The sequence below is a fragment of the Bos javanicus genome, chromosome 11, assembly GCF_032452875.1.
Source record: "Bos javanicus breed banteng chromosome 11, ARS-OSU_banteng_1.0, whole genome shotgun sequence".
NCBI lineage: Eukaryota > Metazoa > Chordata > Mammalia > Artiodactyla > Bovidae > Bos > Bos javanicus.
In genome coordinates this window covers 66,486,475-66,513,384 of record NC_083878.1, presented here as the reverse complement: position 1 = coordinate 66,513,384, position 26,910 = coordinate 66,486,475, and the positions used below count along the sequence as shown (strand labels likewise).

General features: G+C 36.3%; 1 protein-coding gene across 1 annotated transcript in view; it reads left to right on the top strand.

Moving 5' to 3' along the window:
* PPP3R1 (protein phosphatase 3 regulatory subunit B, alpha) overlaps positions 1-26,327 on the top strand; it is a 61,792-nt gene extending 35,465 nt beyond the window's left edge. The window contains exons 2-6 of the mRNA XM_061432833.1: positions 2,585-2,624; positions 18,803-18,979; positions 20,048-20,107; positions 21,324-21,508; positions 26,128-26,327. Of these exons, the coding sequence (XP_061288817.1) occupies positions 2,585-2,624; positions 18,803-18,979; positions 20,048-20,107; positions 21,324-21,508; positions 26,128-26,175 (510 nt within the window). The 3' untranslated portion in view covers positions 26,176-26,327. The remainder of the gene's footprint in view (positions 1-2,584; positions 2,625-18,802; positions 18,980-20,047; positions 20,108-21,323; positions 21,509-26,127) is intronic.
* Positions 26,328-26,910: the final 583 nt, after the last annotated feature.

The window sequence follows — 26,910 nt, the reverse complement described above, 5'->3', positions numbered from 1 at the left end:
AAATATTTAGGGAGGGTGGGATGATTTGGGAGAATGGCATTGAAACATGTATAATATCATATATGAAACAAGTCGCCAGTCCAGGTTCGATGCACGATACCGGATGCTTGGAGCTGGTGCACTGGGACGACCTAGAGGGATGGTATGAGGAGGGAGGAGGGAGGAGGGTTCAGGATGGGGAACACGTGTATACCTGTGGCGGATTCATTTTGATATATGGCAAAACCAATACAATATTGTAAAGTTAAAAAATAAAATCTTAAAAAAATATTTGGAAGATACCTTTCTGGGTATAAAACTAGACAGGTTAAGGTTGAAGTAAGTTTAGGAGAGAGGTGAAGCATTCATTGTTGATGGAAAAGCCCTGAGAAACCCAGCCAGATTGATCCTTGGGTCTTGTGATTGCTTAGAAGGAAGTGATACAGGCAGAGAGGATGGATGGTACCATTTATAAAGAAGTGATAACACTGTGAAGGTCAGTGGGCTGGAGAAACAAGGACCTGGTTTCTAAGTCCTCCCTGAGACTACTACATAACCCTTTTGCCTTCACTTATGAACCAATTACATTTTAACATTTAAACAACATTTTAAAAAGTTACATCATTTTAAAAACACCTCACAGTGACAGTGTAAGGATCACTATACTTTTTTGGCACCCCACTCCAGTACTCTTGCCTGGAAAATCCCATGGATGGAGGGCCTGGTGGGCTGTAGTCCATGGGGTCGCTAAGAGTCGGACACGATTGAGCGACTTCACTTTGACTTTTCACTTTCATGCATTGGAGAAGGAAATGGCAACCCACTCCAGTGTTCTTGCCTGGAGAATCCCAGGGACGGTGGAGCCTCGTGGGCTGCCGTCTATGGGGTCGCACAGAGTCAGACATGACTGAAGCGACTTAGCAGCAGCAGCATACTTTTTTGAGAGCCTCATAAGAAACATACTTAATTGTAAGGTAGAGTGGAATTTTTAAATATGTGAGACAGTAAGAGATAAGAATCATGGTAAGAATCTTAAGGTTAATTGAATAAAATGCAAAATAAAAAGAACTCTTCTCTCTGCTCATTAATAATGTCATTTTTTTAATCAATGTTTGCTACTTCTGTCTCTGTTTTAATATATATTTGATGTTTAAATTGACCTAAAATTAGACTAACCAGTTAAATAAGCTTCTATAATTTTCAAGGAAAAGATTGTTGGCAAGATAAGAATTACAGATGCTAATTTACTGATAAACTTTGCTTAGACCTTATGTTTACTCAGAATACTTTCAGACCTTACGTTTACTCAGAATACTTTGAAGAGTTTAAAAGCTAGTTTGCAAGATTAAAATGATATTTCTCATTTCAGACTGTATTCAGTAACTTCTTGGAATACTTTGGTATATTCAAATATTTAAGTGTTAATCCTGTTGTACACTGCCTGCTAGACAGGGTCACAATTAGATAGCTGGAATATAGGATGCAAGGTATACTCAGTTTTATTGCTGAACTTTAAAAATTCAATTTGTATTACTTTTAAGTTCTGTTGACTTTTTCAAAAATTTTCTTAATCATTTTTACTTCACGTGAGCCTGTTACACTTGGAATTTTTACCGTTTTAGATTCAGAGCTACTCCAGGTGGCGCTAGTGATAAAGAACCCTGCCAGTGCAGGGGGCATAAGAGATGTGGGTTCGATACCTGGGTCAGGAAGATCCCCTGGAGTAGCAAATGGCAACCCACTCCAGTGTTCTTGCCTGGGGAATCCCATGGACAAGAGGACCCAGGAGGGCTACAGTCCACAGGATCACAAAGAGTTGGACATGACTGAAGCAACTTAGCACTCGTGCACACATGTACCTGGTTCTATTATTAATCAAATGGCCTGATTTTCACCAACTTACTTGACCTCTGTGTACCAAGTCATCAAGAATTGTTAAATGTAGGCCTTGGATCAGGTCTGTAGTTTTTCTTCAGCACTTTTTTCCTTAAATAAAATTTTAAGTTAGGAATCCAGGTAAATTGTATTAACTTAGAGTTTATCCATGAGATAAGACTTCTCCTGAAAAAAAAAAAACTGGAGCTCAAGTGGCTGGCTGTCTTACACTGGACCTACCTTCCTATTATTTTTCCTATTTTAGTTGCATAGCATATAGAAAATTCAGTTTCAATGCAGGTATAAAAGGTAACAGATTTTTCTTAGCAACTTTGAAGTCTCAGTAAACTCTTCAGTTAAAGAGAGATGGCAGAAGAAGCTTTATTCTGAACTCCACCCAAAAATGAGTTCATCCAGCAAGACAAGTTAGAGCATTGACAGTCTGTAAAAATTTGATATACAGTATGTTTAGGGTGTTAAAAATATGTAAAATAAATTTTAATCAAATGTTTTTATGTCTTAAGTGACAGAGCTACAGCTCAGGCCTGTTTGATGCAAGAGCCCTTTCATCATATTGTATAATTTTTTAAAATAAAAAAAATATTTATAGTCTAGCCACATTTGTTTATGGCTATTGCTCAATGTTTCATGACTCAAAATACTCAAGTTCAGTCTTCTAAATACATTTGTGCCAATTTTGTGACTAACTATTATTATTTCTTTTCTCCAGGGAAATGAGGCAAGTTATCCTTTGGAAATGTGCTCACACTGTAAGTGAAATATTCTTATCAAGAATTTCTTTTATTTTCACATCTTTGTATATGTACGTATATAAATCGTAAACCTCTGTGTATTTGTATGGCAAAGTTGGTTCTTAGCCATTTTAAATGGTTAATGAATTTGACTTAGAGTCTTTCTGGGTTACCAGAATAGTGAAAGATATTTTTTTAATAGATCTCTTTACTATTAGTGTCTGCACTGTGTTGTAATTACAAATTGACCCTCAAATTTCAGTGGCTTAACCCAATAGAAGTTTTCAGATTAAAAAAGCTTCAAGTAAACAATTTAGCCTGTGGCTATGTAAAATCAATGCTTATTGGAGGCACAACTCTGGTAGACTAAGCAGCTATTGCATAAGACCTTTCTGGGGAGAATGAGGAGTATAAGAAGTGTGAGTGGGCTGGTTATTTCTGACTATACTGGAGAATATAAAGAACATGGTGGTCTTACAAATTCTTGATTCAAGGATCAGAGGACCAGGGAGCTTAAATAAAAATCACAAGGTCTCTTGCGTGGAAGTACGATGATTAGGGAAGAAGGGAGATCATGGGAATTGGAATGGGGACCCTTGGTAAATTTAGATACAATCCTGAGGTTCCAGAATTCCCAAACTCTTCTGAACCTTCCTTGCCTTTTCTGCCATCCCTGTGTGATGAAGTTGGTCATGCCTTGTTTGGAGACAACTTACTTTGCAATGAGGTTTGTCTTATTAAAACTATTTTTCCATTGTTCATCATTTCTTCAGTCTCCTTTCTTTTCTCAGAACAGTTGTCAGTCCATGGGGTTGCAAAGACTTGGACACGACTGAGCGACTGACACTTCTTTTCACTTTTCCTTATCATCAGCACCTTTGCTTTCTTTTGCTTTCTGGTTAAATGCTCTTACATCACCTCTTTTCTTGACTGACTTCATTGTCTTTCAGATCTCAGCATAAATGTCCCCTCTTTGGAGATATTTTCTCTTTTTCTACTCTCTTCAGTCTCTCTAACAAGGATAGTACCCTGTTTATTTTCTTTATAGCAGTTACCATAAGCTTAAATTACTTGTTTATTAATACATTGTACTCCATTTTATTTTCTATTTTGTAACTTCTACAATTAAAAAAAATTTTTTGTGGTGACACTCTGACCAATTACCCATAATTTGGCCATCTCTACTGCTATTTACATTTTATTTCACTGTTTGCTCCCCAGCTTTCCCTTATGAAGTTGTTACATAACTTTGATCATACATAGCTGTATATTTCTCTCTTAAACATGAAGGTAAAATGTTGTATCCAGTGTATTGTTAGAATAGACCAAAACCACAATTAATCATGACTGTCTAGACCGGAGGTTGGTAAACTACTACTTACCAACAGTTCTGTTGATAAAGTTTTATTGGAACACTGCCATGCCCATTCGTTCACGTATTGTCTATGGCTATTTTTGTCTGACCTGTGAAATGTGGTCAAGGTAGAGTAACTTAACAGACTAGTGCTCCAAGTGTTACCTCGATCTATAATTCTTGTCCATGCCATAGTTAATATGTCAGTTATATAGTTTCTTTAGAAATCTGCTCAAAATTGTACCTTGCCACTTCCTGTTCAGCTTGAGCCTATGGTGTAGTCATTCCTCCTGTTGCTAGTGGGCTAAGAATGGGTTATAGAAGCCTGTAATTAATTAGGATTCAGGCTGCAAATAGAGTTGGGGGTGGCTGTGGGGAGTACGACTCTGAAAGGTATGAGGGAGGTTAGTTTTTGTTTCTTGATCAGGGAGCAGAGGTTGTCCTAAGGGGACAGGACATCCCGGGTTCTAACCTTCTGCTCTCTCTGTAAATCTGGGACTGAGGGTCATTTACCTGATTGCGGAGAAAAACGTACCAGGGCAAAACGCAAGATGGTGTTCCCTTCAGTGTATCCAAGATGTTGAAAGCCAAGTTTTTTTTTAAATAGTATTTGAAATAGATTTCATACACTGTTAAAGTTGTTTCTTTCAGTTTTATCCTCAGAACTAAGTCTTCTTTCTTCTGACTTCATCTGTGCTCTGAGGAGGCTTGAACCTTGTCACTAAAGATCTGTACTTGTCAGTGATTGTTCAACTAGATGAGTCTGTCTGAATTCTTCTGTCATCCAGTAAAAATGTAGTCTTCCTCGAACTTCCTAGTTGGTTCACTAGAATATAATATATTTTATACATGATTTGGATGAATTTGAATTTATCCACTTTAAAACCACAACTTTTCCCCCACCCACACACTGTAGTAAGTCTTTTTTTGCTCATTTTCAAAACTTTATTAATGAGAGAGCTTAGTGTTATTTGTAAACAGCTCTTACCATGTATAGTGTTAACACCAATCCTTGAGACACTTGACTTTACACTCTTCCCTGTTCAGCTTGTGCCTTTTTTTTCCTTTTAAGACCTAGCTCAGGTCTGTGTTCTCTGGGAGACCTTCTGTAGTCCTCTCACGTCATCAGTAGTTACTGTCTCTTTGGCTCTTTTAGTATTTAAATTGTACTGCAAAAGGTAGTAAGATTCTAAATTATATACTGTAAAGTACTGTTTATAATCTTGTGTGTGACACAAGATAAGTACCCACAGAGTGCTTACAGTCTAGCAACTAGGAGAAAGAGAAATGCATTTTTTTCCCCAGTGGAAATAAACCATTATGAGCAATAAAAGCAAAGGCTCCAAGAGGGGAAATTACCATTGATTAAGAAAATTAAGAAAAGCTTCATGGAAAGGGTAATGTTTGAAATTGTTTTTTGAAATATGCATAAGATTTGAATGCTGATTAATTCTTATATCTGTCTGGTCATTTGCCTCTTTCAGTCTGTAAATTCCATCCAGATCTTTGACATTTTATCTAACCCCATGCATTATTCTTGCTAGCACCCTACTTTTAATCAGTGACTTAATGCTAATGCGTTAAGAAATGCTTAAGAAAACTTGAGGCCATTTCAAAGTGTTAACCTCATTACCTCCTCACTCCATCACCCGCTGCCTGCCACACACAGACACTTTCCCATTCTCTTAGTCAGACTTAATAGCTCTTTGCTTTCAGCGTCAAAGTTTGGGTTATCTCCCGTATTCAAGGTCAGCCTCTGCACTTGTGCTTTTGGTCTCATTCCCCTCACCTCTCGGGCCTTATTTTTTTAGTTTTCTTTCCATTTTTACCTATGTCTGCAGCTTCATTTCTCATCAGTTTACATAGTCAGCTCCCCTTTGATCCTGTTCCTGCATGTATCTCCCAGTTTTTCTCCCTTCTCTGTCATATTTGAGCTTTGCAAGAGTATATACAGTGACATCCATTTCCTTATTTCTGTTAATTCCTTTGCCTGCTCAGATCTGGCTTTCATCTCCTACTTTTATTGAAACTGTTACTATTAAGGTCAGCTTCATTTTATTGACACAGTGCCCCATTGCTAAATCCGATGGAGTAAAAAAAACCTGTAAAATCATTTGCGGTATTTGGGGAAATTTGAACACTGATTATTTACTGTCAGGGAAGTAATTAGTAATAATTACTGTTTTAGTTAGAAGAATATTTTAGAGATAGATGGTAAATACTGAACAGACATGGACATGGTACTACTATGTCTGGGATTTGCTCTAAAATACTTGAAGTGGATTTTAAGTAAGATTTTTAATGTGTTAATGATTGAAACTGGGTGATGGGTATGTGGGATTCATTATGAGTCTCTCAATCTTTATATTTGTCTAAAGTTCCCTTTATATGTATTTTTTTAATAAGTGAAAAAAAGTGGAAAATAACTGAGTAATATCAAGGAGAAATTATTATTTAAGTATAGATAAGTATGGCCTGCAACACAACTAGCTTTAATAATAATAAGAGGTGGTTAAGCTCATTTTCACCACTGAAAGAATTGAGGTGTTAACAATAGAAGCGGAAGTGTGATGCCTGGCAAAGAGCAGATGCTGAATAAGTATCTGTTGACTGAATAAGCTAGTAGGAGCTCAGTGCTGGGTTGTATAGACAGCTAGTTGGATAATTTTAAAGACTGTATCTTTCAAAAAACCCAGTAGTTACCAGTCACTCCATTTGTTTTCATAAATAATGACGAATACTTACATGACATTTAACACATACCAGGCACTGATCTAAGCACATCACATAGATTTATTTTGTAACCTTCACAATAGTCTCATGAAAGAAGTGTTGTTACTTTTCTCATTGTATAGATGAAAAAACAGAGACATCAGTAATTGACCTAAGATCAGACAGCAGCAGGTAAAGTAACAAAGCTGTGATTTATATCAGGCAATCATGTTCCAGAGTTGTATCTTTAATCAATACTGTATAGCCTCTCTTATAGTAACTCTTATCAGATTAATGTTGTTTGTCTACATGAATGATTTTATGGAAAAATAGGACTTGTCTAAGATATATTTAGGTATTCTGATTTTGTGTGTCTCTTAATGTCTCTTAATTCAGTATTTGATTTTTGTTGAATTAAATTATTCTTGGCCATTGTGACTTTGTTCTTTCTGTTGGCTAACCTGTCTGGAAAAGGAAATGTATACTCTTTTGGGGTGATTTGGTCAAAGACTGTGGTTGTAACTTGGCATGATAACTTGGAAAAATGGCTGAGTACAAGATACTAGATTAGATAGTTTAGCAGAGGGCTAGATTGGAGCACAGGTGGAAGTGAGTGGAAAGTCAGATTCAACTAATTTTTTTTTACTGTTGATAAAACCAGTATAACTCTGAATAATTTTAATAAAATTGGTAAATGTAAGGCCTGTTTTGTAGATTGAATGCAGTTGAAAGACTAAAAAAGTCTTTTATCTGAAGAGATTTCTCAGTTTTCTTTTGTTAGACGGTGACCCAAGAGGAGCTTGGCAGGCTCTGAAGGAACATTTCCCTTTGCATAATGAACTATCTGTAGAAACCTTGAAGACACCTTTAGCCACTAGGACACTGCTCTCGTTTTAAGTCAACAGTCTCATATTTAAGTGGTTTTGTTTCTGGTTTGAATATTTCTGCTCACAGTCAGATTGTCTCAGGGAGGTTTACATGTTCATATTCTTTACTTAGACTTGGATGTTTCTTTATTTTGAAAACAAAACTTTTTCACAGAAAAAGTTAATCTAAAGTTAATTTGATTTCCTCTTTCACTTCTGCATTCCTTTATGTTTCCTTTCTTATATGGACTAGTCTAACTCACTATAATTTTTCAGTGTTGTGTATTCTATATCTTCTTTTTTTTTCTTTTTATTGTTTTTTTTGTTTTTTAATTTTTTTGTTTTTTTTTCTTATTTTATTTAGTGTTGTGTATTCTAAAGAGTAATATCTGGTTTACTCCCAAATCATTCATCAAGACTCCATCAACCATGATTATCAGTTGCTTAGCGATCCTGAATTCTACTATATTTCACTTAGTCCACTGAGAATTGCTTACATTCTCTTTCCTTTAGTAAAGTTTTATTGCTGAGTAATAAAGTATAGTGCACGAATTTTGAACACCTAGGCTTGAATTTGCTACCTTGTTTTGTAGTTACAGTACCTTAAAAAAAAAGAAAATCCCTGGATGATCTGCTATATTCTAAATATTTTGGATTTTTATGTGAATAGTCTTAAGAAGAATGAAGTGCTACCTCTGTCTTCTTTATCTGTACTGTCAGATTTTGGCATCGTGGTAGCACTTGCACATTTTTAGTTTTTGCAGGGAAAGTCGATGGCATGTAGTAATTTGAGAGTCTACCACAGATTTGAATCGTTTTGTAGCTGGTATGTAGAAGACAGTTGCATCAGCTGGTGAGAAAACCTATCTAGGCATTTAGCAAAACTGTAAATTCTTGGATCTTTCTCAGAATATTAGAGCAAAAGATATGGAAAAATATGCAAGGAACTTGGGGAACAATACAGAATGTAATAGCATCTGCCTAAAAGACATCTCAAAAGATGTAGTAGATAAAACAGAAGCAAAAATAACCAGTGCATTAGTAGGAGAAAATTTTCTTCATCTGGAAAATCCTATCTTCTGATTGGAAAAGCATTCTCATAGTTGGGAAGTTTAGATTAAAAGAGGTCTATATTTGGTGTTAACCTCTTTTGTAATTTTAGAAGTCCAAAAGCAAAAAAGAAAAACCCTAGAAGCTGCTCGACAGGGAAAAGTTTGGCCTCAAAAAAATGAGAGTCTGCTGGCACTGGAATTCTTAGCAGCAGCAATAGGTATTAGAAAACAATAGGGCAGTTAATTCAAAGTTCTGAGTTCCTAAATCCAGAATTTGATATCAATCAAATGATTACTCAGGTGAGAGATCAAATTAAAGACATTTCCAGAAATTTAAGGACTTGGCAAAATTTACCTTTCATGAGTTCTTAAATATGCACCCAGAAAAGTGAAATAGAAGTTAGAGAAAAAAGGAAGAAACAAGATCCAAGAAACTAAATCTCTAAGACACCAGTGAAAATCCCAGGATAACAGCTCTGCCAGGGGGCCTGGAAAGCAGGTGGTTCAAATTAGAGCAAGAAGCCAGAACTGTCTGTGGAAGACATCATCAAGAAAAAAGTAAAAGCCATTACATAAATTGTATGCTGGAATTTCTTAGTGTTAACATAAAAAGCAAGTCAATAAGAAAAAAAAAGCAGAGACTGTGGTTGCAGTATGCAGTATTACATTTTTGGTAATAAACCAGATTGAGCTCTGGAGCAGCCACAAATAAGTCTTTTGACTGATTGGTCCTGAAAGTAAAAGAAGACTTTTGAATATGCTTGATTTTGTGAAAATACTGTATTTTGGCGGGAGTTGGTGGTGGGGAGTGATACAGTGCTAAAGAAAAGGACAGCTAGCATATTCAAGCACAACATATAGAAATAGATAAAAGGAAAGCTTGGAGAATGTGGTGTAATGAATTAGGGTTGGATTTGATTTACAAAACAATGGAAATCATTGAGAGCCACATCTTTTGAATAAGGTATGTTACTGACATACACAGTATACTTAGGTTAAAAGAAAAAAGAATATGACTTTTAAAAAATTAATTATTTTTAATTGGAGGATAATTACCTTATAGTGTTGTGTTGGTTTCTGCCATACATCAACATGAAACAGCCATAGGTATATATATGTCTTCTTCCCTCTTGAACCTCCCTCCTAAGAATATGACTTATAAGCCAAGTTATTGATAACTTAGAAAACTTGAAGATGTGTTATCTGACCTTATAATATATGCTTTTTCATTAACTTATTGCATATTTTTATTTGAACCACAGTGTAAATAAACAAAAGGAGGAAAAACAATAGCAATACAAACACCTTCAGCAGGAAAACCAGTTGGAGAACATCTTAGAAATATGTTTTTTGGTTTTTATCTACCTGCAGTGTGGAAATACTGTCATTATTCCCTTTTCTCCACACTTGGCCCAAGAGTTTGACAGGTTGAGTTGAGGAACAGCAATATTTAGTATCTCTTAGCCCAATATTCCGTGTTAACTCTTCTGGTGGAACTAACAAGGAAAAGAAATTATAAAGTATTTCAAGAAATCCCTTTATCCAGCTTTTACCATCAAGCTTTTCAGATTAAGCAGTTTTACTTAACTCTCTGGGTCTTTTTTTCTCATCTGGAGTTTTTCATTTCCAAGGTTTCTTCCAGCTTTTTGCATTACATGGCTTTTCTATGACAGATTTTCTTCTGAAACTCAGTAAGCTCTGAAAATTCTAAGAATGTTTTTTTGGATTAAGTGTGTAGCTTCTTTTGTGACATCTTTGGATAGTATTCATTTGCCTTGTGAATTTTGATGTGGTGGATCATTTTTGACTGTGTCCTTATGTAAAGTAGAAGTTAGTGTTACATAGTGTTCACATTTTGAAGGAGCGTTCCAGAAGAAAGAAAGGAAACAGTTTCCAGTATTAGTAATGAAAAGGCCGAAGTCACTTACAGTCCCTATACATGTTAAGAGAATAACAAGGCAACTTTATAAACAGTCTTATTCCAGTAAGTTCTACACCTTGGATGAAAAAGACAAATTCCTTGAAAAACAAATACAGGCAGACCTCTTTTTATTGTATTTCACTTTAGCATGCTTGCAATATTGCATACGTTTTCATTATTATTGTTATATTTGTTATGGGGATTGTGATCAGTGATCTTTGATGTTTCTATTATGACCTGCCAAAGGCTCAGATAATAGCACTTCTTAGCAATAAACTATTTGTAGGTTTTTTTTTTACATAATGCTATTGCATACTTAATAGAATACAGAATAAACATATTGATAACTTTTATATATGCATTGCAAAACCAAAAAATCATGTGACTTGCTCTTTTTGCAATAGTCTAGAACCAAATCTGTGATATCTTGAAGATATACCTGTTCCTAAAACTGACCCAAAAGGGAATAGAAAATCTTAATAGCATTATATCTATTAATGAAATTGAATTTTTTCTCACAAGGAAATCTCCAGGGCCAAGATGGCTTTACTGGTAAATTCTAGCAAACATTTAATGGGCGGGGGAAGGGGGGAGCGAAAGTCATAATCTAGAATCCTTCAGAAAATAGAAGCTAGCATTACACCAATAGCAATACCAAAGATGAAGCACAAGCTGGAATCAAGATTGCCAGGAGAAATATCAATAACCTCAGATATGCAGATGACACCACCCTTATGGCAGCAAGTGAAGAACTGAAGAGCCTCTTGATGAAAGTGAAAGTGGAGAGTGAAAAAGTTGGCTTAAAGTTCAACATTCAGAAAACTAAGATCATGGCATCCAGTCCCATCACTTCATGGCAGATAGATGGGAAAACAGTGGAAACAGTGACTGACTTTATTTTTGGGGGCTCCAGAATCACTTCAGATGGTGATTGTAGCCATGAAATTAAAAGACGCTTTACTCCTTGGAAGGAAAGTTATGACCAACCTAGATAGCATATTCAAAAGCAGAGACATTACTTTGCCAACAAAGGTCTGTCTGTTCAAGGATATGGCTTTTCCATTGGTCATGTATGGATGTGAGAGTTGGACTATAAAGAAAGCTGAGCGCCACAGAATTGATGGCTTTGAACTGTGGTGTTGGAGAAGACTCTTGAGAGTCCCTTGGACTGCAAGGAGATCCAACCAGTCCATCCTAAAGGAGATCAGTCCTGGGTGTTCATTGGAAGGACTGATGCTAAAGCTGAAACTCCAGTACGTTGGCCACCTGATGCGAAGAGCTGCCTCATTTGAAAAAGACCCTGATGTTGGGAAAGATTGAAGGCAAGAGAAGAAGAGGATGACAGAAGTTGAGATGCTTAGATGGCATCACCGACTCAATGGACATGAGTTTGGGTAAACTCTGGGAGTTGGTGATGGACAGGGAGGCCTGGCGTGCTGCGGTTCAAGGGGTCACAAAGAGTCAGACACCACTGAGCAACTGAACTGAACTGAATACCAAAGATGCTATAGAAAACTATAGACCTGTATTCACCATGAACATAGATGCAAAAATCCTTAAACATTTTGAAGTCACATAAATGTGTAAAAAGGACAGTAAAGCATGATCAAGTGGAGTTTATCCCAGGAGTATGGTTTTAACTGAAGAAAATCAATGTGATTCACTATATTGACATAATAAGAGGAAAAAAATCTCAGTAGGTGTAGCAGAGTATTTGTTTGAAGAGTTCAGTACCCATTAATGGTAAATACTTTCGGTAAATTAAGAGCAGAAAGGAATTTTCTCAACCTGATAAAGGGCACCTACAAAAAAAACCCTACAGCTAACGTCATACTTATTTAATGATAAAAGATTGAATGCTTTCCATGTAAGATTGGGGGAAAAAAGCAGATTTTCACTCTAATTGTAGACAAACTTGTACTAGAAGTTCTAGCCAGTACATTAAGTCCAGAAGAAGAAATAAAATATGTAAGTGAAAGTCGCTCAGTCATTTTGGACTCTTTATGACCCTATGGGCTATACAGTGCATAGAATTCTCCAGGCCAGAATGCTGTAGTGGCTAGCCTTTCCTTTCTCCAGGGGATCTTTCCAACCCAAGGATCAAGCCTCGGTCTTATGCATTGCAGGCAGATTCTTTACCAGCAGAGCCACAAGGGAAACCCGAAATAAAATGTATTCAGATTGAAAAGGCAGGAGTAAAATTGTCTTTATTCTAGGATGACATGGTTGTGTTTGTAGTAAATCCTGTTACCAGAAATAAGAAGTGAGTTTAGCAAGATTGTAGGCTACAAGGACAGTATACAAAAACCAGTGGAATTTCTATATAATAGCAGTGAGCAATTGAAAAAAATGAAATTAAGAATACTATTTATAGTAGAATAAAAACATTGGGATATGCAAGTATAAATTTAATCAACTAGATGTTAAGATCTGTACATTGAACTATGAAACATCACTGAGAGGAAACTTACAAAGACCTAAATAAATGGAAGGAGGTACCATATTCCTAGATTGGAAGACTTTGATACTCTCAAGGTATTGGTTTGACTCAGATTGATCTGTAGAGTTAAGACAATCTCAATCAAATTTTCAGCAGGGTTTTAATAAAAACTACCAAATAATTATTAATTCTATATAGAAAAACCACAGGTCTTAGAAGAGCCAGCACAGTTTTGGAAAGGGACAAGAAAGTGTGAGGACAGTGTCCCCTGATTTAGAGACTTACTATGAAACATAAAACTATGGTGTTGACATAAGATAGATAAGCAAATCTAGAGGGTATAAACCCCTGTATGTTTTTATTCACTTGATTTTTTAAAACATTTTTTAATTGGATATTTTACATGTAACATTTTGTGAATTTAAGGTACAATTTGTTGATTTGTATAGTTAATTGGTTTTTGACAAAAACATTGAAGATACCATTGTAAGGGGAGCCTTTTAAACAAATAGCTGGAATGAAAGTTTACCCTTAACTTATATACAGAAAACATTTAGTCATAAATTTAAACCATAAAAGCTACAACTATGGAACTTCCAGAAGAAAACATCAGCCAAAATCTTATTATAGGCAGAGATTTTTAGTTGATCTGCGAAATGTGAATCATTAAAGAAAAAAATGGGTCTCATCAAAATTGAAAGTTTTTACTCTTTAAAGGCAGTTTACAAGCGGCATATAAAGCTGCCTTTTTAAAAAGTAAAAGAAGATACTTGAAATACCTCTACCTGACAAAGGACTTGTACCATCAGTCTAAAAAGAGAATCACACAACTTTTAAAAGACAACCAGACAGTGAAGAATCCTCCTGCGATGCAGGAGACCCGGGTTCAGTCCCTGGGTTGGGAAGATCCCCTGGAAAAGGGAATGGCTACCCACTCCAGTATTCTTGCCTGGAGCATTCCATGGATGGAGGCCTGGGAGGCTCATGGGGTTGCAGAGTCAGACATGACTGAGCAACTAACATTTTCCCTTTCACATTTAAAGAGATAAAGGATTTGAAGTCACGTAACAAATGAAGATATATGAGTTGCTAATAATCACATGAAAAAAGATCCTCAAGATGATTAATCCTCAGAGAAACGCAGGTTAAAACTATAATCACATACTGCTGCCATCCACCAGAATGGCTCAGCTTAAAAAGACTCAAAATACTATGATCTGGCAAGGAGGTAGAGAGAGCCCTTGGAATTCTCAGGTAGTGCTGATGGGAGTGTCAAATGGCACACCCACTTTGGAAAACTTCTTAACAGTTTCTAAAAGTCAGACATGTGCTTATCCTATGATCCAGCAATTCCAGGAAAACATTTGTTTACACAAAGATTAAGTATATTCTTAGAAGCTTTATTCCTAATAGTTTCAGATAGGAAATAATAGGAATGTCTATTAAAGATGAACACTTAAACTGATTGGGAAGTATTCATACAATGGAATATATATACTACTCTGCCGTAAAAAAGAAGAAACTACTGACATATGAACCAACCTGATTAATGTCAGAAACTTGATGAGAAAAAGAAGAGTACATACGTCTGATTACATTTACATGAAATTCTAGACAGAATTTAGTTACAGAAAGCAAATCAGTGGTTGCCTGGAGTTGTGGTGGGGAGCTAAGTGGGGTGTGTTTGTGATTGATTGAAAGGGACCCAAGGAAACATTTGGAAGATAGACATGTGCTTTTTGTCTCGATTGCAGCACTACTTCCGTAGGTGTATCAGTTCAGTTCAGTTCAGTCGCTCATTCGTGTCCGAATCTTTGCGACCCCATGAATTGCAGCATGCCAGGCCTCCCTGTCCATCACCAACTCCCGGAGTTCACCCAGACTCATGTCCATCGAGTCGGTGATGCCATCCAGCCATCTCATCCTCTGTCGTCCCCTTCTCCTCCTGCCCTCAATCCCTCCCAGCATCAGGGTCTTTTCCGGTGAGTCAACTCTTCACATGAGGTGGCCAGAGTATTAGAGTTTCAGCCTCAGCATCATTCCTTCCAATGAGCACCCAGGACTGGTCTCCTTTAGGATGGACTGGTTGGATCTCCTTGCAGTCCAAGGGACTCTCAAGAGTCTTCTCCAACACCACAGTTCAAAAGCATCAATTCTTCGGTGCTCAGCATTCTTCACAGTGCAAATCTCACATCCTTACATGACCACTGGAAAAACCATAGCCTTGACTAGACGGACCTTTGTTGGCAAAGTAATGTCACTGCTTTTGAATATGCTATCTAGGTTGGTCATAACTTTGCTTCCAAGGAGTAAGCGTCTTAATTTCATGGTTGGAATCACCATCTGCAGTGATTCCCAGAGTTGGTTTAAAATTTCTTTTTAGCATTTTATTTACAACTTGATAATCCTTTTGTTGGTGCTGATGTCTTGTTTTTGTATATTTGATAATTAATATTTTAAAGTCGGCTTCCCTCATAGCTCAGTCGGTAAAGAATCTGCCTGCAATGCAGGGAACCCAGGTTTGAAAGTATGTAATAATTTAATCTAGAAACATCAAAAGCACATATTTCATGTTGCTTTAGAAAATTGTGATATACCCCCTAAAATCTAAATATTTTAAAAGTGGTTGAAAGTTTTTCACTTGTAAGAAAAAGACACAGTACAAATGTCCATATTTCATAATACACCTTTTTGATTCTCTTTCAGTATTAATAGGGAGTTTTCTTTGTTTTGTTTCATTGTCAAACTGTTCTGTGCAGAACATAAATATTAGACTGTTAGTCTATAGAGAAGGTCATTATAAAATTAGGTGTGTATTTTGAAGCTGCTTCAGTTCAGTTCATTACAGTCGCTCAGTTGTATCCGACTCTTTGTGACCTGGTGGACTGCAGCACACCAGGCTTCCCTGTCCATCACCAATTCCCAGAGCTTACTCAAACTCATGTCCATTGAGTCAGTGATGCCATCTAACCATCTCATCCTCTGTTGTCCCCTTCTCTTCCCACCTTCAGTCTTTCTCAGCATCAGGGTCTTTTCAAATAAGTCAGTACCTAGCATCAGGTAGCCAAAATATCGGAGTTGCACCTTCATCATCAGTCCTTCCAATGAATTTTCAGGACTGATTTCCTTTAGGATGGACTGGTTGAATCTCCTTGCAGTCCAAGGGACTCTGAAGAGTCTTTTCCAACACAACAGTTCGAAAACATCAATTCTTCAATGCTCAGCTTTCTTTATAGTCCATGGAGCTGCTTATGAAGGTTTTTATCTGTAATGTTCTCTTCTGCGCCCCCTGGTGGTTTTGATTTCTTATTTGGGATAACATTGGAAATACAGTCATTACTCTTATAGACTGAATTTTACAGAAGACTTTAAAACTTTTAAACTAGTCTTTATGTTGAAAACCTACCCAATAGCTTCTATTGACAATACTGTAAGGCTTTAATCATATGGTAGTCTTTTTTTGACAGTTAACAACCTAGTTAATAACGAGGGAACAAATTATTAAGCAATACCACAGAAATAAAATTTTACAAACAAGACCTACCTAAGATGGTGCTAAATTTAGATCAGAGTTTAAGGAGAAAATAGGATATTTGAATAGTCTCGAGTACTCCTCCCACTATTTTTCGATGCAAAGGGAAAAATAGTAGATTTATAGTGGAGAAATCTGACAGAAACCCCTCTGGCCACCCTTGACAATGATGAAGTCAGAAGGGCACATTATTTCTACTGTATTCTTGCCCCAAATGCATTCTAATCATGAAAAAAAAACCCAGCAATTCATGCTGGAGGACATTTTACAAAATACTGGATCAAAAGTTTCAAAGTTATGAAAGACAAGATAAAAATTGAGTTGTCACAAATTGGAGGAGACTTAAGGAAAAATTACCAAGAAGTTGCAAAAATAATAGAAGTCTCAGTTATCACACACCCAGCTGCTTCTGATGTTAACATTTCACAGACTTGAAATGCAATTATTGTTATCAAAATCGAGAAATTAATCATTGTTACAACATTGTAAGCTCTATATTTTAGTGGGGAAAAAAAGGGGACTTTGAAAAATTTTTTCTTTTCCAAGATTCTGTTCAGGATACCACGTCACATTTGGTTGTTTCTTTGAAAATAACTATTATTGTTCGAAGGATTTGATAGACTTGCTTTGTTTTTAAGTCATTAACAAACCAATAGGTAATAAATTATTTATAAAGTGGCTGTTAGAATTTTTTGAAGGACTAGTTTTTTGTTCATTACTATTATACAAATTTTGAGAATTGGCTAAAATTTGAGGAAAGTTTGTTTTTCTACCATTCTGCTTATTTCTTTTCCTTTACATTCTGAGAAACCTCAAAACCACCTAACAGTGAAGTAGCAGCTTAGTGTGTGCGCGCGCGCGCCTGTGTGTGTGTGTTTAGTAATAACAGTGCTTGAAGGCCTACATCTCTTTGCTACTGTTGGGAATCTCTTATATTCTTCTTTCTAAATGAGAAAAAAATATATATATAATAAATTGTTGGTATTTCTTTATCTGAGACAATGATGAATAGATAAGCAACCTTCTATGTATTAATATTATATATTCTTTAGTGTTATTATGTCCAATTAGAAATACTCATTTAAACTTAGAGTAGCATCATGAGATCTCTGAAAGCAACTTAATTATTTTATGTGTTAATACTAATAAGATTCTTGAAATAACTTCTTTAAATAAGTAACCATCTAGATTGCACATTTATTCCTGAGTATATTCAAGGGTGCATTGATCTGGGTAAGGTCTCAATAATTTAATTTGGTTCCTTTCTGTGTTAACATTCCCTAGTAGTAGCTGTATTTTAGAAACTCAGACTAAAAGATCTGTTTTTAATATCTTAATTTTTAGAGGCATACATATTTATGATTATAAGATTATCTGTTATAATACTTTGTATAGTATAGTTTAAATTGAATATGTAGGAACTTTGAACTACTAGAAAAGATAGTTCCTCCCAGAGGTATCCTTACAAAAAGTGGAAAAATAGCATGAGTCTCAACTTGGCAAAACATGAAAAACAGTATCTCTGAGTCACAAGATGAGTCAAAAGGGTGAGGTTTGTTTGCTTTTCCTTGTTCATCTGTTTTAAAGGGAGTGTGATTCCAAGTAGCTGAAAAAAATCTTCGATGAAAGATGGTGCCAAAAGTTGGAATTCTTTATATTTAGAAGTACATATCTGAAACATTCAGTGGTGTTGCCAGGATGGATTTGATCTGTGCCTAACTGTTAGGAGATTGGTAATAACTGTAAATGAAAAGTAACCTTTAAAAATATTTAACTTTTATTAATTTTTTTCTTAAAATTTAATTAAAAATTTAAAAGTGCTGGGTTTTATTTGTTCATACTTGCGAAGAATGATCTTTAGACGAATATTCAAGAAGCTGGCAGCATTGGAGGGAGACTTTGAATATTGAACTGTATTCAAACCTTGTTCAGATTTTGAACCATGAACTGTTAGAAATAAACTAAATTAAAATTTGAAAAGAGAAATGAAAATCAGAGTGCCTGGTGTACATAGCAGAGATTGATTTAGTCCACCTGATATGAACCACCTGACTTTCATGATCAGCTTAGCATTGTCAATCCTGTAATATCTTGGTACTCAGCATACAGTTGGTTGTATGTTATGGCGGGTGCAGACAAGCAGAGAGGTAACGAAAAAAATTTCATGATATATTTTCTTTGTTATAAGAAGTTAGTCCATAGTATGTTCAACTCTAAATTAAATTGAAAATTAAACTATTGGATAACTGCTGAATTTTTTCTTGTAGTTATCATACAATCATTTGGTAAATCGTGCTGCTCCTTTTTGTTTGTTTTTAGTTGATGCAGATGAAATTAAAAGGCTAGGAAAGAGATTTAAGAAGCTCGATTTGGACAATTCTGGTTCTTTGAGTGTGGAAGAGTTCATGTCTCTACCTGAGTTACAACAGAATCCCTTAGTACAGCGAGTAATAGATATATTCGACACAGATGGGAATGGAGAAGTAGACTTTAAAGGTAAGAAAGTACTTTTAGTTAAACTGCAAGTTAGATAATCTATGAATAGTCTTACATTTCTATGTACAAAAATGTCTGGAAAGTTGATTTTTTCTTGAATGTCCTTGAGTACTGGTTTTCTTATAATAGTAGATTGTTAAAACTTAAAAGTCTGTGATATATGAACTTTAATAAACTAATAAGACCTTGTACTTTTTGGGACATAAATGATCGAAGTGTTCTTTTAGGTAATCTAAAAAATGGGATTTAGTATTTCTTTTGTTGTTAGAAAATTTTAGAGAAACTTAAAATATTAGAAGCCACATTTTTAAAAAACTGTTTTTTAAAAGAATGAGACTTTAACAATAAGTCAGCAATAAAAAAAAAAAAGCTGAAGTCAGAAGGATATGCGTATTATCATAGAAGGGATTAATTTAGTTAATCTAGATTTTACAAAGACAGTAGTGCTTTTGCTAATGTCAGCCATTTGATTCTACACTTTAAATAAACCTTTAATTTCATCAGGAAGTCAACAGTTTTTGTTATTTTCATTTGAAGAAGTGAATTGTCCAAGTGAAGGGGGTCTAAACTGGTTGTGATTTAGTGTTGAGCAGCAGTGAAGAAAAATGACCATTTGTTACGAAACTTCAAACAGTTTATGTAAATGATTATGAATTTTGGAACGAGAAACCTCCCAATTTTTTCTGCTAAACGATTTAAATATTTTTTAAGCCCTCTTATATAGTCATATTCTAAGAATATAGAGTTAAATAGCTTAAAGAATATGTTTTTTGAGTGTTATTCTCTGTAGCAACTAATTAATAATAATAATAATAATAAATAAATCAACTTGTTGAAGTTGATTTGATTTGAGAGAGTTCCAGGTTCAAATTATATGTAGAAACTTGTTTGTTGAAGGTTCAAATTTGTCTCTTTCAGTTGTAAATGCCACTAGTAATATTTTCTTTTGGAACAGGAAAATATTCTATTATGAGCATGTAGGGTTTGTGTCCATGAGCGTGTGTATATTGTTCTTCTTGGTAAAAAATTGAAACTTCTGATTTGTAAATGTTTTTTATTCTTATTCAGAGTTCATTGAGGGAGTCTCTCAGTTCAGTGTCAAAGGAGATAAGGAACAGAAGTTGAGGTGTAAGTATTTTTCTTCACTGAGTTCATTCTTCCTCTTAGACCATTACCCCATACTACATTATAACCACCTTTTAAAATATTCTAAAAAGGAATCTTTTATTCTAGATCCTTAGTAGACATAACAGAAATTTTACATTCTGGAGAAAATCCTTTTTGGACATTTGCAATTTGTATTTTTTAATGATGTGTCATTGTTGCTTATAAGTTAGGTGTACAATACACAAAATTGATTCACAGTTTTTAAGGATTATATTCCATTTGTGGTTAAGTAATATAAAATATTGGCATGAAAGTGAGAAGAAATGCTTTAATATGATTAGCTTCACTTCATTTACACTTGTATTCAGAATTATTTAGCCAGAAGTTTACTATTTTGGTTTATGTAGGCTTGCCTCTCTTTCAGGGAACATCTGGTATCTTTTTAAAATATTCGGCTCTTAACTGGAGAGACATTATGTTCAATAACAGTCCTCTGAGGCACAAGCTATATGCTAACTTCCTTTGCAAATGAATTCTTGATATAAATGAGAATAGTATTAATAGTAGTAACAGTTGCTGTCTTTGACTGTGTATTATCTCACTCAGTACTGTAAAGCAGCAGTCCCCAACCTTTTCAGCACCAGGAACCAGTTTTGTCAAAGACAATTCTTCTATGGACTGGGAGTAGGGAGTGGTCTGGGATGATTCAGTTGCATTACATTTATTGGGCACTTTATTATTATTACATCAGCTCTACCTCAGATCATCAGGCATTAGATCCTGGAGGCTGGGGACCCCTGCTGTAAAGAACCTGGGAGGTTAGAACTGTTATTAGCCCCAATTTTATATGTGCAGAAACCGAAGCTTAGGAAAGAGTAAATGACTTAAACTCTAGGCTATATTAATTGTCCCAGGCAGTCTTAACTCCATAGACCATATACTTGCAACCACAACCACCTGCTGCTGCTGCTTAATCACTTCAGTCGTGTCCGACTCTGTGCGACCCCATAGACGGCAGGCCACCAGGCTCCCCGTCCCTGGGATTCTCCAGGCAAGAACACTGGAGTGGGGTGCCGTTGCCTTCTCCCAGTTTCACCTAAAAGCAACATCTCTATGTAGGAAGGAGCTGTCCTCATGGTAGAATTCTAAATGCTGGGCAACTTACTATCTTCTCTTTCTTTGACAGTGTTCGTGATTACCATGCAGTTGCCATTGATTTTTCCTTACTCTTTTTTAGTTGCTTTCCGTATCTATGACATGGATAAAGACGGCTATATTTCCAACGGGGAACTCTTCCAGGTGCTAAAGATGATGGTGGGGAACAATCTGAAAGATACACAGTTACAGCAAATTGTAGACAAAACCATAATAAATGCAGATAAGGATGGGGATGGAAGAATATCCTTTGAAGAATTCTGTGCTGTAAGTACAAAAAAGCTAGTTCTTCATTAGTTACGTTTCATAAAAACATTTTTAATATCACTTAGTAGAGAATTCCTTATAGTTATATTTTGCCCTAGAAATTTGTTTGATTTTGCCCAATAGCCCCAGGTGTTCTTTGTTGTAACTGTTACTAATTACTAATTATTCTCAAGAACTAATACTCTCAGTGATTGTCTGATAAAATGCCACAACAATGGTATTAGTCACTTTTACTTATTATTGGTAGCCTCCCAAGTGAACAGCTAGGTTATTAGGAAATAAGAGTTCATGAATTTCAGCTAGGAATTCAGAGGCTTGGTCACAAGTATGACAGAAATGGAGTCCCTATCTGTCAAACTCAACAGCGAGGCAGTGTAAAGAGGTGATTTGTTTTCCCCTCTCCTGTTTTTCTAAGCTACTATGGGTAGCTTTTGTGATCTGGGGCAAGGGCTCCACAGAGGCATAGCCTGCAGTTGTGAGAAGTCCTGGAGGACTTGCTGTTGGTGGGAACTGGGGCACTGGCTCAGCTTCCTGTTTATTGCTTCTCTTCTGTGGCTGCTGCCCCTAAAACAGAGATAGTAACTTTCTGATGTGTCATAAGCAGTTTTAACGGTAAATTGAAGATGCTGGACAATCCAAAGGAAATGCAAAGAAAATAAAACGTTGTGAAAATTTTCAGTCATCACTGGATGCTTCTATAGAAGGTTTTCTTCCTCTTCGTTTTTTACTTAGAGGACACCAGCGAAAACAGATTAGCTTGTCATATGTTACATAAGGACTTAAGTAGCTACTTTGGCTTTTAAGTAGAAGTTCACATTATACTTCAAGGATCTTTTTTCATCTCAAGGGAATGAGATCTTTGCATTTTGTTTCAAAAAAGTAGGGTGGTGCTCTAGTTAAAGAACAGGCTAGTTCTCCTTGGAAGAGAGTTAGAGAGGCTGAACTCCTGGGATGGGAACCAGTGCCGGGGGTGCTGCTGCAGGTGCGTCCTCTCCCTCTGCCACGCCTCCTCCACTGTTGCCAGACGACTCCCGTGGGCAGGCATCGGAGTGTGCGTGACATGAGACTAGCCTGGTAATGGCATCATAGATAGCAGCCAGTTTTCAAAAGTAGGGAAAAAAGAAAAAAATTCCAAGACTTGAGGGAACAAAACAAAAATGAGGAACTTGGCTGGAGTGACGTGAAGGGATGTGTATAAGTGAAGACTATTTGCATTTAGTAAATATAAACTGTAACTTAAAATTACATGTAAATCACTTTACTAGTGGAAGGAAATACATCCCCTAGGTATAAAAATTATGCTTTGTACGCTGAAGGCTTAAGCTGAGCTTTGAGTTTATTTTTCAGCCTTTGTGATAAATTGCCCTTACTTGTATTTTTGGAGGGCATAGTTCAGGAATGAATGAAAATGTTTGTATATTAAGCCAACTTTTGGTAACATTTATCAGGCTCATATCTTGGGCTTTATTGAGTTCTCTTTATTCTGTTTTCTTAAGCTGTAACAGAAGAGAGAGTTATCTCAAAAGATCACACACTACGTATCTGTTCTAATATTTTCAGAACACTTAACTGTACGCAAATCTTATAAATGATCAGTGACAGGATTAACGTTGATGGATTGAACGCATGTATTTACTTTTGTATCCTTTGAAAACTTCACTGAAATTAAATGGGTTAAAAAGAAAAGGTTATAAACCCACAAGGACCAGAGAATAGCGGAGAGGATGGTCACTCAGTTTGGTAATTTATAAAGTTGAGTGGCTAGCAGACAGGAGTGAAAATTCTAAGCTGTCAACTAGGAAAGCGGAGAAGCAGCTTGGTTTATAATGTGGAACTCCTGAAAGGCTCAGAAAGTGGGGACATGACTGAAAGTGGGTGTGAAGGGGGGCTAACAGGAGAATGGCTTAAGTCTGTCTAAGAAGCACGTGGAACACAAGATCCCCTTCCTGACTCTCTTCAGTCTCTCCTGCATTGTAGTGGAGATTGGCAAGAGTGAAATAGGGCTCGGGGTGTGTGTGTGGCGGGGGGCAGGGGGTGGAATTAAGTGAAGAACAGCGTATTTGCATTTTGACACCTCCAGCCTTCTTCTCTTACTTGATTCCCTGGCAGCTACACTTGTACCCTCTAGGCAAGAGGTGGGAAAGCCCTGTTTGGGAAAGCTGACCTTTAGACATGGTGTTTACCCAGTTGTTCAAAGCGCAGCGCACAGTCAACAGCCCTGCCCTGTGCACGGAGGCTCTGGGGCGGCACTTTCCACATGAGGAGAGAGCCTAGGATCACCAGACATTCAAGGAAAACCTCTGATACAGATTACAGAGATGAACTCAAACCTGAAAAAGAAGCATGCTGAAGCAGGCTATGCAAGGGCAGTAAACACTTTAAAAGTAGAACAGAAATCTGTCATTATTACCCTCAGGGATATAATGTATTAGATCTTTGAAACAAAAATTAGACAATGTATAAAAGAGCTCTAGGAAATTTAAATGTTGGGATTCATCTTAGGAGGTCTAACATCCAAATGTTAGATCCCAGAAAGAAATTGGAGGGAAGGAAATCATCAAAAATGAATCAGAAAATTATCTCAGAATCAAAAGTAATGAGTTTCCTTGACTGAAAGGAAACTGGGTACCAAGTACCCAGCATAGTATATAAAAATAATCTGGGCCTTGGTACATTGTCATGAAATTTTAAAACAAAGAGATGGTTTACAGGCTTCCAAAGAGCTAAGGTAGAGGCATAGGGGAAGGGCTTCATACAGAGTCAAGAATCGTAATGGTGACAAATTTCTCACTTAGCAACTTGGAAAATAGAAGACAAAACAAGAATTCTCAGTAAACTCAAACTGGATGATAGAATCAGACATTTTCAGGTTTGCAAGTCCTCCTCCCTTTTTGGGAAAGTACTAGAAAATGTGCTCCCACTATGAAAAGGTTATAAATCAAAAAAAGAAGTCAGTGTGAGATATAGGAAGCTCAGAGGGTCAGGCGGGAGAGAAAGCCATCTCTAGGAGGATCCATGGATGCCAAACCTGGATGGGAGTAAGTCCAAAAACTCTGGGAGTGATTTGAAAATAATAAAATCGATAGCTTGATACAATACATCTGAGTGCCTTTAGAGCAAAGTTTAGTGTTGAATTAATGATAAATGCATAGAACACCCAGTGAAGAAAAAGATCACTTATTAACTGTAGCAAAGCAAATATGCAGGGAAGCAAAAGTAATCATAGTACACAGTTCTCTTCTGCTATAAGTAGTATTTTATGTAGTCATAAATTAAAGGCTGAATTTCTGTCTAATAAAAAAAAATGCAGCTCTTTGAAGCATGGGAGAGGTGGGAAGTGTGTGGGGTAGGAGATGATGTAGGATAGGAGATGAAGGAAAGAGGTGTGTGTGTGTGGATGTGAAAGCTGCATCTCCTGTGATGGGAAGTTGATGGATAATATCTAAAACTTGAAATCTAAGAAGAAGCAATGTAGGAATGTTATTTGGAGTCTTCTAGGCAAATACTGAACATCAGCTGAAAATTCTAAATGATTGCTGCTAAGTAAAAAATGAAATTTGAGGACAGGATAGCAAATGGCTGTTTTCATTGACAGGAGTTGTAGAACTAGCTGGCTGTTTAAGCTTTATTTTTCAAATAAAAATTAAAAAGTTCAAAAATAGTAGCAGATGCAACTACGTACAACATGGATGAATCTCACAAACATAATGTTGAGTGAAACAAGACAGACATGAAAGATTTCATTTGTAAAGTGTGTAAAAACAGATCACACTAATCCGTGGTGTTAAGTCGTAGTGACTAGTTCTGTGTAGGTGTGGCTTGGGAAGAGGGAGGTAGTGGTGGGAGGGGGGTCGCAGAAGAGCCGTGGTGATGCCCTGGGTGCTGGTTACTTGGGTCATCACTCTGAAAATTGACCAAGCTGTTAACCTTTATGGTTTGCTTATTTTATGTAGGTTTTGCGTAATAAAAGTTATCCCCAAATAATGCTACAGGTAATCTCACTTTGACATTGCCATGTTTCACAGAGGTGTCTGTAACAACTCTACATGTAGTTGACCCCATGGAAGAGCAATGTGCAGAAAATTTTATTCATTACTTTTTGATACATTCTAGAATAGAGTGACAGTGAAGCCCGTATTTGATTTTTGATAGTTTTTATAGTAACACCTAGTTAACATTTGATACTAAATTACTGAAGTCTATGTCAAAATGCAAAGGAAAGAGTGGGCCAAATCCTACCGGTAGCCTATTTTTTATATTTTTGAGCTAAAAAAGTTTTTTTACACTTGAAAGTGTTGTTTAAAAAAAAAAAAAAGGAAGAAGGAAATTTAATAGAAACTATACATGGCCTACAAAGCTTAAAATACTTCCTGCCTAGTCCTTTACGGAAAAATATGCCATCTCTTGTGTTAGAGCGCAAGAAAATGCTTGTTATCCTGGGAGCAAGAAGCCCTGAAAATTCTAACAAAAGGCAGTGCAAGTTTTAAAAAAAGAAGAGCAGCTTCTGGAAATGGCTAAAGTAGTGTGCTTTTTTAAACTGCAGTTTCGGTAGGGTGGTTAGACTGGTGCAACGGAGTCCCTCAAACCTGGTCAAGTGTGGTCTGTTCTGTCTGTTTCAGGTTGTAGGCGGCCTAGATATCCACAAAAAGATGGTGGTAGACGTGTGACTCTTGTGTAAAGAGTACCACCCAACACTTTTGCTTTCTTCTCCATCTCTGAAGATCTGCTCAAGACGTCCAGCAATGCTCTCTGTGTATTTAAATGGAAGTATTTTTCTCTGTGAAGCCACATTTTCCAACATGAGCCTCATGAAGCCCAACTAAGTGTTATTGAACTCTTATTCTCTCAATAACTCAGTGTAGCACTTTAAAGCTGAAGGACAGCAGCATGAAAAGAGCATATCAATGTGGCGAAGAAAGGGAAGGGGTTGGCTTTTTAATTTATTTTTCTTCATCTTTTATAACAAGAAAGTATCTATATATACATATGTAAATATTTATATATAGATATATGTAGCTTTCTATATGTGTAGTAGGTTGGCTTTAATTTAATATACTTGATTCAGAAACAAAAATGATAAAGAGTACAAAAGTGCCAAGCAGAACATTCAACATCCTTACTTTTATTTCACACAGTTTTATATATAGATCGAAGATTGTACAGTTTGAGCCGGGTGTTAGGCCAGCTGTTTTCCTTTGCCTGCTCTTTCTCCTTTGAGAGATTGACAAAGCATTTGTTAACATCTTATTATTTACCTTGATTACATTTTTGTAACAAAGGAGTTTGTAACTTAATTTATACCTATGATATATTTCCAGGGACTGTGTCTCATTGCTGAGCAGCTTTGATGACGTCTCTGCTTGAGGAGAAAGTAGAGTCGAGCGCTGCTGCCATGAGCTCAT